General features: G+C 45.5%; 1 protein-coding gene across 2 annotated transcripts in view; it reads right to left on the bottom strand.

Annotated features, from left to right (window-relative positions):
• The window catches only part of npr2 (natriuretic peptide receptor 2), a 173,620-nt gene that overhangs the window by 41,471 nt on the left and 116,878 nt on the right, over window positions 1–15,271 (bottom strand). For both annotated transcript variants that reach the window (XM_033031408.1, XM_033031400.1), the window contains 2 exons: window positions 8,479–8,550; window positions 4,214–4,373 (listed from right to left, as the gene is read on the bottom strand). In XM_033031408.1, the coding sequence (XP_032887299.1) occupies window positions 4,214–4,373; window positions 8,479–8,550 (232 nt within the window). The remainder of the gene's footprint in view (window positions 1–4,213; window positions 4,374–8,478; window positions 8,551–15,271) is intronic.

The following is a 15,271-nucleotide window of genomic DNA, read 5'->3' as shown; positions in this document are numbered from 1 at the left end:
TTTGTTCAGTTAGTTCAGTGGTTGCTTTTCAGTATGAAAGAAACATCTTGTCTCATAAAGAAATATTCAGTACGATTGCCACAGTTTATTGGTATTTTCATTATTGTTTGGGAGAGTGATCTGTGCTCAGGCAGTGATTTTACATGCAATACCCATTGACAGCGTGTGCAAAAAGAATGATTGGCTACAAGTCGGGATTATTGGCAGAAATTATTTTTCTACATTGAAGATCCCGCTAACTAGGATGATTAGGTGGGGGTGGGGATGTTTAAGGGCAAATTCAAAGAGATGCACAGTATGACGGTTAATATAAAGTACTGAGGACTATGACCACCCCACCATGCTAAACGTAATCTAACAATTAAATAAAATGATGTCTGGACTAACCACGAGTAATCTTATTAATCTATGCTCCATGTTTGGAACTTCAAGAATGGGAATATGATGCAAGACGTTTCATTCATTTATAGACATGAAATGCTGGAGTAACTCAGCGGTTCAGGCAGCATCTCTGGAGAGAAGGAATGGTTGACATTTCGGGTCGAGGCCCTTCTTCAGACCCAAAACATCACCCATTCCTTCTCTCCAGAGATGTTTCATTTTCAGTTTCAGTTTAGTTTATTAATAGAAACATAGAAAATAGGTGCAGGAGGAGGCCATTTGGCCCTTTGATACAGCACCTCCATTCATTATGATCATGGCTGGTCATCCACATTCAGTAACCCGTGCCTGCTTTCTCCCCATATCCCTTGATTCTGCTAGCCCCTAGAGCTCCATCTAACTCTTTTAAATTCATCCAGTGAATTGGCCTCTACTGCCTACTGTGACAGAGAATTCCACAAATTCACAACTCTCTGGGTGAAAAAGATTTTTCTCATCTCAGTTTTAAATGGCCTCCTCTTTATTCTTAGACTGTGGCCCCTGGTTCTGGACTCCCCCAACATTGGGAGCATTTTTCCTGCGTCTAGCTTGTCCATTCCTTTTATAATTTTTATATGTTTCTACAAGTATCCTTCTAACTTCCAGTGAATACAAGCCCACTCTTTCCAATCTTTCCTCGTATGACAGTCCCGCCATCCCAGGGATTAACGTTGTGAACCTACTCTGCACCACTGGGTGGCGCCAGCAATGGCTGCCTCACCAGCAGTCTGTCACGTCTCTTCTCTGTTTTTATTATTCTAAGTATGTTTTAAATGTGTGTTTCAATGTTTCTCGGTTAGTTTATGTGGGAGGAAGGGGGTGGGGGGGGGGGGGGGGGGGGGGGGTGTAGCAGCGAATTGCGGAGGGTTCAAAGGCCCCGACCACCATGGGTTAACAAAGGAGGAAGATGAGTTAACTTTATTGCCTTCCATCACAGTGAGTAGTGTTGATTCCACTGTGGTGGATGTTTATGTGAAATTGTATTTTATGTGTGTATTGTGTTCTTTTCTCTTAGTATGGCTGTATGGTAACTCAAATTTCACTGTACCTTAATTGGTTAAGTGACAATAAATGCGAATTTGAACTTGAACTCAATAGCAAGGTTGTCCTTCCTCAAATTAGGAGACCAAAACTGCACACAATACTCCAGATGTGGTCTCACCAGGGCCCTGGATAACTGCAGAAGGACCTCTTTACTCCTATACTCCCATTGGCACGTGTACCGAGGTACACTGTTACTCCAGCACTTTATGTCTATCTTCAGTGTAAACCAGCATCTGCAGTTCCATCCTACACTTTTTATCCATTTGTCAAGTGTACCTCTGGCATACAAGCTTGTAGTATTACCCCGAGTTCACAAATCACATTGCCACCTATCATCTGACAAAATACACTGATTGGAAGTAAGTTTATATCAGTGATAGTGAAGCCACAATTCTGAAAGAATTGGATGCCATTGAATTATTTTTGGTCAAATGACTGGCCTCAATATTAATAGAAGGAAGACATACATTGAAGTATACAACTCTATAAATGAGTGCTGTGCCCAGAAAAAAATGTTTTAGCCATTCACTTTTAGCTTATAATAGTGACAGAAAGAATACGCATCTATACTTAATTTGCTTAATCTTCTGGGTAGGGAGTAGTTGCAAGCTGAGAGTAATTATAAAGAACGTGTAGGAAAATATTTACCAAAGGAATGAAGTTCCCGCCAAGTTGAAATTCTAAATAACTTTTAATTGGTTCTTTTCATTACAATATTTTACCTTTCGATTAATTGCAACATACTAAACGTAGATCATCTGTACAATCTTATAGCTGTCATTATATAAATACTTTATCTTGGCACAATCCTGATGTGTGATACTTCTTTCATTCATGGTATATTTAGTAAACTAACCATTCTCACAGATAATTTGGCATGAGAAAACAAACTTGCATTTTACTTAAAAAACATAACTTTTTCAACCAGCAAAGGTTTAAAATTCCCTTGTCTTCCTTAATTAAGAAAGACATACTTTTAATTTGGTTCAGCACTGTGCTTCACCAAATCTGACAGTATCTTTTTATTTTGCCAAGAAGAAACATTGGATATTCCTAGACTATTCCTGCTCAATTTTCATTTGCATCCCTGGCTGGCATTCTACAGCCACTCATCCAATCTGGGCTCTACTGGAAAAATCGGCAGCCCTAATGGCCCACAGAATTGTGAGCTACCATTGTGAACTGCTGGAGTCCTTCAGCTGATGGTACTCGAGGGAGTTGTTGGTAGAATGTTCCAGGATGTAAACTTAGCAATAATGAAAGGATGGCAACATATTTCCAAATGAGTGTGATGTGTGACTTGGAGAGGAAATGGCATGTGGCCATGTATCTACTGACCGTGACATTCTTGGTGATAGATGTGGGAGGTGTTGTTGGAATGGTCTAGATGAATAACTGCTGTATATTCAAAAGGACACAAAGTGCTGGAGTAACTCAGCAGGTCAGGCAGCATCTCTGGAGAACATGGAGAGGCGATGTTTGGGGTCAAGACCCTTCTTCAGACTTTGTGTCCTTGTGTGTATTAACCAGCATCTGCAGTTCTTTGTTTCTACTAACTGCAGTATATTCATCGATGGCACACACTACAGTCATTGTGCTTAGATGGTGGACAGAATGAATATTTACAGTGATGGATTGAGTGCCAATCAAGTGGACTGCTTTGACCTGGATTGAGCAGAGTTTTTTTAAGAGTAGTTGTAGTTGCCTCTCCTGACTAGTGCTATGTAAATGGTGAAAAGGCTTTGGGATGTCAGGAGGCAAATCACTCAACAGGGGATATCCAGTATCTGAACTGTTTTTGTAGGCGTGGCATTTATGTGGCTGATCACATGGTGATCCCTAGGATGTTGATTTTCAGAATCAGGGAAATCAGCAATGATATCATGGTAATGTCAAGGATAGGTTATTGGCCCACATCACCCAGTTTCTGAATGCCATCTACGTTTGATGCACACAGGCATGGACAGTTTCATTGGCTGAGACTTTGCAAATGGAATTGAATGTGCAATCAGCAGCAAACATCCCCATCTCTGACCTCATGATGAAAGGAAGATTATTGATGAGACTGAAGGTAGTTGGGTTAGGACGCTGCCCTGAGAACTTCCTGTGATAATGATGCAAACTGGACCCGGGGGCAGCCGAGAACGTTGGGAAACTGGCAGGGAGCTGCCAAGAACGTACGGGAGGTGGCGGAAAATGTTGGGGTTCCTGGCAGTCAACCGCAGAGTACGCAGGGGGGCACAACGAGGGGCCGCTGAGATCGAATGGGGACCCGGGAGATGTCTGTTACCATGTGAGACGGCAGGCCTGGTTCGCTGCTGCGAGAAGATGAGACTGATCAATGAACATTATGTAACTTTGTTGGCACCAGAAACGTGGTGACTCGTTGTGCACTGCCTAGGTGAGGTCTGCTGTGTGATCTTACCGGATTGCATGCAAAAACAAAGTATTTCACAGTATCTAGGTACATGTGACAGTAAAGTATCGTTGGGATGATTGACTTCTGACAACCACATCCACTTTCTTCAGTGTGTAGCGTGACTCCAACTATCGGAAGGTAAACTCTTTGCTGCACAATGACTAGGGCTCTTTGGTCAAATGTTGTCTTAGTGTCACACAGCTAAGCTTACTCAAAAGTCATTTGCATCAACTGTCATTTTCACTTACCCTTTTTTCAAGTTTCGCATGGATGTGAATCTTTAAAATGTAAATGTTTCCATTGCAAAACATATGCCCATCTTAAACTTACTTGCAAAGGATGCATACGAATCTTCATTATCACATGATGAATGAAAACTGGCCAAACCATAATCTGTGATTTTTAGCACAAAACGACTATCAACGACACAATTGGATGATTTAAGATTTCCATGTGACCCAATTATGCTGTTATGCAGAAACGCCATCCCCTGTAAAACAAGTGTCATCAGATTTGTAAACTATTTGATTGCATGTGAACTACATTTTTAGTTAAATAATTGTTCATAAAAGGCACAGATAAACACCATCTGACTGATTTTGTGTTGGCATGAATTCACTTTCAATGAGCAAGAAACAAAGAGCTGAAGGAATTCAATAGGTCAGGCAGTATCAGTGGAGGAAAATAGACTGATCATATCTTTGATCTGCCTGGCCCATTGAGTTCTTCTAGCAAAGAGACACAAAATGCTGGAGTAACTCAACGGGACAGGCCGCATCTCTGGAAAGAAGGAGTGGATGACCTTTCAGAATTGACCTGAAACGACACCTGTTCCTTCTTTCAAGTGATGCGCCCTGTTCCGCTGAGTTACTCCAGCATTTTCTGTCTATCTTTGGTGTGAACCAGCATCTGCAGTTCTTTCCTACAGCGTTCTTCTAGCAGTCTGTTTTATGCCCAAGTTTCCAGCATCTGCAATATCTTGCGTCCTCACTTTCAGTGAAGTGAGCTCACTCGTGAGTCTAATTAGATTTTTTGGTACATTGGTCAGTAGTCATAGAGTGATACAGAGTGGAAACAGGCCCTTCGCACCCAACTTGCCCAATGTCCCAGCTACACTAGTCCCACTTGCCTGCGCTTGGTCCATATCCCTCCAAACCTGTCCTATCCATGTACCTGTCTAACTGTTTCTGAAATGATGGGATAGTCCCAACCTCAACTACTTCCTCTGGCAGCTTGTTACATACACCCACCACCTTTGTGTGAAAAAGTTACCCCTCAGATTCCTATTAAATCTTTTCCCCTTCACCTTGAACCTATGTCATCTCTGGTCCTCGATTCCCCTACTCTGGGCATCTATCCGATCTATTCTTCACATTATTTTGTACATCTCTATAAGATCTCCCCTCATCCGCCTGCGTTCCATGGAATAGAAACCCAGCCTACTCAACTTCTCCCTATAGCTCACACCCTCTAGTCCTGGCAACATCCTCGTAAATTTTTTCTGAACCTTTACAAGCTTGACGATATAGTTCCCACAACATGGTGCCCAGAACTGAACACAATATTCTAAATGCGGTCTCACCAACATCTTATACAACTGCAACATGACCTCCCAACTTCTATACTCAATAGGTACACAAAAAAGCTGGAGAAACTCAGCGGGTGCAGCAGCATCTATGGAGCGAAGGAAATAGGCAACGATGCTGCTGCACCCGCTGAGTTTCTCCAGCTTTTTTGTGTACCTTTGATTTTCCAGCATCTGCAGTTCCTTCTTAAACATATACTCAATACTCTGACTGATGAAGGCCAAAGTGCCAAAAGCCTTTTTGACCACCTTATCTACTGCGACTCGACCTTCCAGGAACCATGCACCTGTACTCCTAGATCCCCCTGCTCTACAACACTACCCAGAGGCCTACCATTTAGGTCTTGTGTAGGTCTTGTCCTTGTTCGACGTTCCTAAATGCAACACCTCACAATTCTGTATTAAATTCCATCAATCATTCGTCCGCCCACCTGGCCAGTAGATCTAGATCCTGCTGCAATCTTTTACAACCAATCAATCAATTAATCAATCAGTTGTATTCGTCACTTGCACATAAAGTGCAAGTGAAATGAATTTGCCAGCAGCGGTACAATGAAAAAGAACACACAAAAACACAATAATAATTTAACATAAACATCCACCACAGCATTCATCACTGTGGTGGAAGGCACAAAATTTGGCCAGTCCTCCTCCATTTTACCCCGTGGTCGGGACCTCAACCCTCCACAGCCGCCGCTGCGGGCGTCCAGATAAGTCGACAGGTAAAAGTCCAGGTAAGTCCTGAAACTGTGCCTCCCCACCGGAGAACGCGGCTTCAAGTTGGTGTAGGTCGCAGGCCAGCGGTCGAAGATTTAAAGTTCCCGCCACACCACAGCCGGAAGCACCGCAGACCGCAGGGCCACCAGTCAGAGCTCCCCTCCAGGGGTCCCCGGCAAGGGATCCCGCTCCTGATGGTAAGTCCACGCCGCGCCCGTGCTAAAAGTTGGCCACGGGCCGGCGGTCGGAGCTCTTCTCCTCCCAGGTCCCCATCGAGGGATCCCAGGCCCAGGATGCCGCTCCGGCTGGAACTCTGCAGACCCCGGCTTCAGGCTGCTGAAGGCCAGCGAATGGAGCGCTCCCCTCCGCCGAGCCCCAACGAGGGCTCACACGCTCCACGACAAGAGTCCACGCTGCACCCGCAGCTGCGTCCGCAGGTGAAGCCCCGGGTGCGTCACCGGGAAATGCCGCACCGATCCTTGCTGTTAGGCCACGGGGGAGGCGCCATAGAAAAAGTCGCCTCTGCGTGGAGGAGGCGACCGAAACGGTTTCCCCCTTACCCCCCCACCACACAAGACACACAGAGAAACATTAAAAACCATACATTAAAACACACTAAAAAACAAAAAAAGTAGAAAAACTAACACGCTGCTGGCAGGGCTGCCGGCTTGCAGTGCCCCCAACCATCCTCACTACCTGCAAAACCACTCACTTTTGTCTTATCAGTAAAATGGAGAAACGGCTCAATAAGAGTAATAAAGTTCTTGTACTACATTCTTTTCTCCTTATAGCAAGCGAAGGATCACATAAGATATTTAATTATATTTGGAAGAGAATAGGCTAATTAGGAACAGTTATCATTGCATTGTCCAGGGTACTTATGTCTTAAACTGAATTGAGTTTTTGATAAGATGTGAGAAGTTTAATCTGGACAAGTATGAGGTGTTGCACGTTGGGAGGTTAAATGCAAGGGGAAAGTACAAAGTTCATGACAGGAACCTCAACATCATTGTACTGTGTAGCCAAACTCGGCTCCAACACGGGAGAGTCTCAGCCCCGCGCCAGGCCGCCCTCACGGGAGCTTCACAGCCCTTCACGGGAGCGCCGTTCCAGCCCCGAGCCGGACCGCCCTCACGGGAGCGAGCCCAGGGCAAGTCCTGACTAGCTCTGCCTCCCGAGTCTCGAGGTCGCCAGCTCCGCCATTAGGCCTCAGCACAGACGGAGGCAGAGAAGGGGGATACGACAAAAAAGTTGCATTCCCCCGAAGGGAGAGACAGCAAGCCCCGTTTCAACCCCCCACCCCCCCACCCCCCCCCCCACATAAACACAACCTAAAAACCAAAAACTTAACTAGACAAAACGAAAAAAAACAACACAAAAAAGTAAAAACAAACGGACTGCAGGCGAGCCGCTGCTGCCAGGGCAGCGCCGCCACTTCCTTCTTGAACAAAGAATTGTCCCAGTCTGGTCATTTTTTCTTCTCCCTGCTCTCATCAGGCAAAAGGTGCGGAACCTTGAAAGCATACACCACCAGATATAGGAACAACTATTGGACATCAGAACAGTCCTTCCATAAGCTGGGATACTGTCCAATTTACTTCTACCGCATTGCGGACTTTGGACTTTTGTCTATGGAACTGATGCGCTACAATGCTGAGAACTATATTATGCACCCTATCGCTTCCCCTTTATCTTCCCGCTGTTTGGCCTAATTGTATTTATGTGTAGTATTACCTGATCTGTTTGGAGCGCATGTAAAACAATGCTTTTCACTGAACCTCAGAAATTCCAAATTGTCACAGTCCTCTGAGAAGAAAATCATTTTCATCTTAAAAGTGACTCCTTGTTCTGAAATTTAGCCTCCTTCTTCTAGATACCCCTAGAAGAGGAAACATCCTCTCAGACTCGACCCTATCAATAAGATCACCTGCCACCTCTATGGCAAAGAGTGTGCCTCAAGTTCTCTTCATAAATTAGCTAATTCATCTCAGGAATCAACCTAGTGAACCTTCTCTATTCTGTCACCACATCTTTCCTTAAATATGAAGACCAAACCATACACAGCCGTCCTGATTTGGTCTCATCAGCTCCTCATAAAGTTCTTTCAAGACTTCACTGTTTCTGTACTTCATACACCTTGCAATGACAGCCACCATTTCATTCTTCTCATTTTATAGATCTGCTTTCATAACATTTGATTTGCTTTTTCTTTATTTGGTCCAGTATGATTGCAACTGGTTGGAGTGTGATTTTCCAAAACAATTTTAAGACGTTTTGTTCTCCTGTGCCTTACCTTCACAATGTCGTTAATGAGAGAATAACGGAATACCCAATCCAGATTAATATTTTCATTTTCAAGTATATCCTGCAAAGATAGAAGTAGAAACAATTTAAAATAAGCCTCCCTAATTTGTAATGAATCAGCAATGTTTAAAGGCCCTGTCCCACGATGCAAGTTTACCCAAGAGCTCTCCCGAGTTTAAAAAAAATCAAACTCGTGGTAAGTACGTAGAAAGTACATAACGGGGACGTCGGAGCTCGTGGGTGTCTCGTAGCGGCTTGTAACGCTAACGGCGGGAAACGCGAAAGCTCGTGAAATTTTTTTAACAGTGTAAAAAATTTCCAAGAGTAAAAAAATACTTGTGATGAAGTACCACGAGTTTGATTTTTTTTTAACACGGGAGAGCTCTTGGGTAAACTCGCGTAGTGGGACAGCGGCTTTACTCTTTTTAAGGTAACAATCCCTTGGATTGTTACTTTCATAACAACATTTTAAAATATTATTCGAAAATGTTCTCAGTAGCTAAATAACCATATAACCATATAACAATTACAGTACGGAAACAGGCCATCTCGGCCCTTCTAGTCCGTGCTGAACACTTATTCTCCCCTAGTCCCATCTACCTGCACTCAGACCATAACCCTCCATTCCTTTCACGTGGCTTTGAAAACAAAATCGCAGCATTATCTGCTGGATATCACGGTTGGAACAGATTTAGATTTGTGGTATTTGGTTTAGGTTGGAAATCAGCTGCAATATTAAAGAGACTGTTCCCTCTGCGACTCCCTGGTTAACTCATCCCTTCCCACACAAACCACCCCTTCCAAGGTACCTTCCCCTGCAACCGCAGGAGGTGCAATACCTGGACCTATACTTCCTCCCTTGACTTCGTCTAAGTACCCCGATGGTCCTTTCAGGTGAGGCAGAGGTTCACTTGCACCTCCTCCAACCTCATCTACTGTATCCGCTGTTCAAGGTGTGGACTCCTATATATCGGCGACACCAAGCAAGAACAGCATAAGCAATCATTTCACTGAACACATTTGCTCAGTCCATCTTGGCCTATGCAATCTCCTGGTTGCCAAACACTTTAACTCCCCTTCCCATTCCCACTGACCTTTCTGTCCTGGACCTCCTCCACTGTGAGAGTGAGGCCACGTGCAAATTAGAGGAACAGCACCTCATATTTTGCATGGGCAGTTTACAAATTGCGGCTGGTGGGAATATTGATTTCTCTAACTTCAAGTAATTTGTTTTCCCGCTCCCTCCATCCCCCACTCCCCCCCACCCCCCCTAGTTGTCCTACTCATTTCACTGTGGTCCTAATTAGGTTGTCCTATTTGTATCACTCGTTATCACCTTCTCCGCAGCCAACAATGGATTTGTTCATTTGTTCTTTGTACATTTTCATATCTCTAGTTTCCCACTCCCCTGACCCTGTAGAAGGGTCTCAACCCGAAACATCACCTATTTTTTTTCTCCAAAGTTGCTGTCTGACCTGCTGAGTTACTCCAGCATTTTATGTCTATCTGCAATGTTGAAGGAACTGACTCCATTTTAGGAAAGAGGCTGGGATGGACAAGTTGAGCGGAAGGGCTTGTTTTCTTGCTTTATGACTATCACTCGATGACACTGCATTTTATTTAAGCATTAACAATGTTTTAAATCAATATACACATTTTCCAATAATCATAATAAAAGGGGTTTATTTTGCACCGAAAACAATGATTTGATTTGGTATTCAATATTTTTTCTTTCTTTTCAGCCTAGTCACGGAATCACAAATAACGCATTTCTGGAACCCAGATGGTTTGCAACTAAAGAGCAATGGTGCAGCCGATCAGAAAAGAAGCAATAACAAAGTCACTTATTAACTCTCAGTATCATAACGAACATCCATTATAGATGCAGTGGGGCGAGCAAATTGAATGAAGCTAAGTGTAGGAAGACCTCATTTACTGATGAGGTCCTTCAAACTAATATACATGATGTAAGCGAGTGGAGAAGTGCCCTCTGCAGGTCAGGACAACCCATCATAAACAAAGTGTACAGCAGGCATTCAAGTCATTACATAGTTGTCAGCATAATCCGCACTAATTTGTTTTTTTTGTCAGGCTTGATAAAGGGCCAATTTAAACAAGTAGAAATACTGTCAGCAGTACTGTCACCTGTTATAAATGGTATAAATGACATTGGTGGAGAATGTCTCTTTGAAGGATTTTTTATTGATAAATATTTACATAGATCTGATTGCATACTTTTTAACCAGTAATATAATTTTCAATGATTATCTGTAAGCTGCTGCTCATTGCTACAAGCTTGAGAAATCATTTTGATTAAATAAAAAGCATGACTAAAACTTTCATGAAACGAGCTGCAGACCTTTGAACTGAGAGGCCAACTAGGTGAAATTTATGACTATATACTTACACAGATCATCTATCCATCCATCCATCCATCCATCCATCCATCCATCCATCCATCCATCCATCCATCCATCCATCCATCTATCTATTTCTATCCATTTACTAAAACTCTCATGTTGACCTCTTATGGTCTGCGTTGTTTTTAAATTTGCGCCAAAACGGTACCTTATATAGCGAGGGTTTTTCACTACCTTACTCACCATTCGCCTCTGCTCCAAGGCACCAAGTTTTGGGCGGGGGCTGTGAGAGCGATAGGCACTAGGGACGGGAGCAGCTGAGTGAGTCCAGAGCCGGGTCCTGGAGCCAGGAGTGCGGTCAGAGCCGTGGCCAGGAACCAATGAACTCACACACCACCCTCCCCTACACCACCCCTCCCACACACCCCACACTCACACCACCCCTCCCCTGCACCCCCCTCCCACAAGCCACCCCTCCCCTACACCCCTCCCCTACACCCACCCTCCTCTGCACCCCCCTCCCCCACACCCCTCCACTACCCCACAAACCCCTCTCCCCCACACACTCCCCTCCCCCACACTCCACCCCTCCCCACCTTTTCTGCAGTCATTAGTATCAAGTTTCTTCACATATTATGTCATATTTCACATGTTATTGATATTTAAAGTTTAAAAAAAGCCAGTGAGTGGGAGACTTTTCTAGCAGCTTCCAGTGATGATGTCACAATGGCATCTCACAGTCGTCCAATCACAATGGAATCTCATGTTGTACACAAGCTGCAGTGAACATTCCGACAACCAAAAATGACATCACAATGGGGTCTCGGCTGCCAATACAGAAGCGATGAGAATTGGCGGAGTGGGGGATGGGAGGAGAAGATATGTTATTTAAACATCGTCTTTAGTGGGGGAGTGCGAAAGGGGAATGATGAGGGAGGGAGTGACTGAGAGTAGGGCAAAGGAGAGGGAGGGAGAGGTGACAAAGAGACAATGGGATCAGCTGCTTCAAGGGGAGTAAGGAGAGAGTGAGATTATTGCCCCTGATGCCAACGCTGACCCAAAGGTCGAGTCCATTCATTGGCTCCGGGAAGCACCGACTGCCCCCCCCCCCCCCCCCCCACCCACCCACCCACGTGTGAAGGATTGATTGGCTCCAGGGAGCGACAACACTGACCCAAAAGTAGAGTCCATTCACTGGCTCCGGAAAGAGCTGACTGCCTTTCCCCCCCACGTGGGAAGGATTGATTGCGTTGGGGGGAACGGGTTGCATTGGGGGAATGGGTGAGTGGTGGAAACGGGTTGCGTTGGGGAAATGGGTGCATGATTGAATATTGCATTGGGAAAACGGGGCCCAACGGGTCAGAGGGATTGGGAGGGGAGAGAGGTTATGGAGGGTAGGAGGGAGTGACTGAGGGAGGGAGTGACTGAGGATTGGGGAAAGGAGAGGGAGAGGTGAAGGAGGGAGGAGGGAAGGAGGTGAGAGGAGAAAAGAGGGAGGGTGAAGAGGAGGGGGAGGGAGTGTTGGGGGATGAGGGGAAATGAGCCTCGCCTCCGCAGTTGGGGGCTATGGGTGAGTGGTGGAATATTGCGTGGGCGAACAGGTTGGAGGAACGGGTGATTAGCTCTGGGGGCGCCTGTCTCTAGGGTGAGCGCCGACGCCGCGTTTGGGGACCAGCCCTCCCATGGGTCCCACTTGGTCTAGCATATTACTAAAACTCTCATCTTGTTTGTGATTCTGTGTGCGTGCTGATCCCGGAACTACGCCAAAACAAAACACTACAATTTTCGGATCACCTTTCTCACTCACTCAATCAATCAATCAATCAATCAATCAATCAACCAACCAACCAACCAACCAATCAATCAATCAATCAATCAATCAATCAATCAATCAATCAATCAATCAATCAATCAATCAATCAATCAATCAATCAATCAATCAACCAATCAATCAAATTCATCACATACACAATAAAGTGCAGTGAAATGAATTTGCCAGCAGCAGTACAATAGAAAAAAGAACACACAATACACAATAAAAATTTAACACAAACATCCACCACAGCATTCTTCACTGTGGTGGAAGGCACAAAGTACAGTCAGTTCATCTCCATTATTCCCCCGTAGTCAGGGCCATAAACCTCCGCTGTCGCCGCTGCGGGCAGCCCGATGTCTAGGCCCTCTCGTCGGGATGGTAAGTCCCGATCGGCGCTTCCCTACCGGACACCGCGACTTCAGGATGTTGTAGGCCACAGGCCGGTGGTCGAAGCTCTTCTCCAGCGATCCCCAGCGACGGGTCCCAGGCTCCAGACGCCGCGCCCACAGCTAGAATCTCCGCAGACCGCAGCTTTAGGCTGTAAGGCTTGTGGGAGTGGCGGCGCCTAAAGGCAGCGGCTCGACTACAGTCGTCTGTCTTTTTTTTATTTTTGTCTTGTTAAATGTATGTCTTGAGTTAGTTTTTATTATATTTTTTTTAGCTGTGTATATGTGGGGGGTGGTGGGGGGGCTGTGGGGGAAACCGTTTAAATCTCTTCCCTGTGCGGGGGCCCGACTATTCCCTGTCTGGTCTCAGATGTCGTTGGGCCTAACATCGTGGAGCCGGCGGCGACCTCCAGCCGGGACTAACCCGAGGGCTCCAGTTGCAGAGCCTGCGGAACTGACATCGCGGAGCTGGCCAACTTCAGAGCGGGAAGAGCTGTGGTGGCGTGCGGCTGCAACCCGACTTTGGAGTTCGGAGGCACCGGCCGCAGACCCGATGGACGGGAACATCGGGAGCTCCAAGTCCCTGGTGGGAGACCGCTTTTCCGAGCTCCGCAACGGCGACTTCTCCCGCTGGAATAGCGGGTTTAAGGACATGGAGCCGGGGCCTAACATCGTCCGGCGTGGCTTAAACGGCCTCAGGACTTACCATCGCCCGCCGAGGGCTTTAACATCGGAGCCCCAGTTCGCCTTGACACTGCAGTTGGACTGCTGGACCACGGGAGAAGGAACAAAGGGAAACATAGACATAGAAACATAGAAAGTAAGTGCGAGAGTAGACCACCAGGTCCGTCGAGCCCGCACCGCCATTCGCTCATGGCTGAACACTAAACAGACACACTTACCCACAAACAGTAGACACAAGACACAGAACACAAGACACTACCCTCCCCTTTATACCGCTATCACCCCTCTCCACCCCAAGAACCTCGTGATCTCCTGGGGGAGGCAAAAAACCGGATAAAAACCCAGGTCCAATTCGGGAAAAAAATCCGGGAAATTCCTCTCCGACCCCAATCCAGGCGATCGACACTTGTCCAGGAGATCACTCAGGTCTTACTATACTAACCATACCTAGGTCCATATCCCTGCCCTCTCCCCGTAGCCCCTTATCCCCTTGGCAGCTAAAAAACCATCTATTTTAGTCTTAAATACATTTAAAGTTTCTGCTTCCACTGCTCCCTGGGGCAGTGAATTCCATAAATTAACCAACCTCTGGGTGAAGAAGTTCTTCCTCATCTCAGTTTTAAAAGAGCCCCCCCTTATTCTGCAACTATGTCCCCTAGTTCTAGTTTCCCCGATCATTGGGAACATCCTCGGTGCATCCACCCGATCAAGGCCCCTCACGATCTTATATGTTTCAATGAGATCGCCTCTCATTCTTCTAAACTCCAAAGAGTAGAGTTCCAGCCTACTTAACCTTTCCTCATATGTCAATCCCCTCATTGCAGGAATTAATCTTGTAAACCTTCGCTGCACTGCCTCCAGGGCTAGTACATCCTTTCTTAAGTATGGACCCCAGAACTGTACACAGTATTCCAAATGTGGTCTCACTAATACTGTGTACAGCTGCAGCAAGACCTCCGTGTTTTTATACTCAATCCCCCTAGCAATAAAGGCCAAAACTCCATTGGCCTTCCTGATTGCTTGCTGCACCTGCATACTAACTTTTAGTGATTCATGTACTAATACCCCTAGATCCCTTTGCGTTGCATTACAACGCAGCTCCTCCTCATTTAGAAAATAACTTGCCCTATCATTTTTTTTCCCAAAGTGAATGACTTCACATTTATTAGTATTAAATTTCATCTGCCAAGTTGTTGCCCACTCACCTAGCTTATCTATATCCTTTTGCAGACTCTTCCTATCCTCCTCATCCCCTACTTTTCCTCCCATTTTTGTATCGTACGCAAATTTTGATATATTACACTTGGTTCCCTCCTCCAAATCATTTATATAAATTGTGAACAACTGGGGTCCCAGCACCGACCCTTGCGGAACCCCGCTAGTTACCGGTTGCCATCCCGAGTATGAACCATTTATCCCCACTCTCTGCTTCCTATTTGTTAGCCAATCCTCTACCCATGCTAATATATTACCCCCAATCCCATAATTTTTTATTTTTAGCAATAGTCTCTTATGTGGCACCTTGTCAAAAGCCTT

The sequence above is a fragment of the Amblyraja radiata genome, chromosome 1, assembly GCF_010909765.2.
Source record: "Amblyraja radiata isolate CabotCenter1 chromosome 1, sAmbRad1.1.pri, whole genome shotgun sequence".
In the NCBI taxonomy this organism is placed as follows: Eukaryota; Metazoa; Chordata; class Chondrichthyes; order Rajiformes; family Rajidae; genus Amblyraja; species Amblyraja radiata.
The sequence above is the reverse complement of the archived record's forward strand: the minus strand, read 5'-3'. Positions and strand labels throughout refer to the sequence as shown.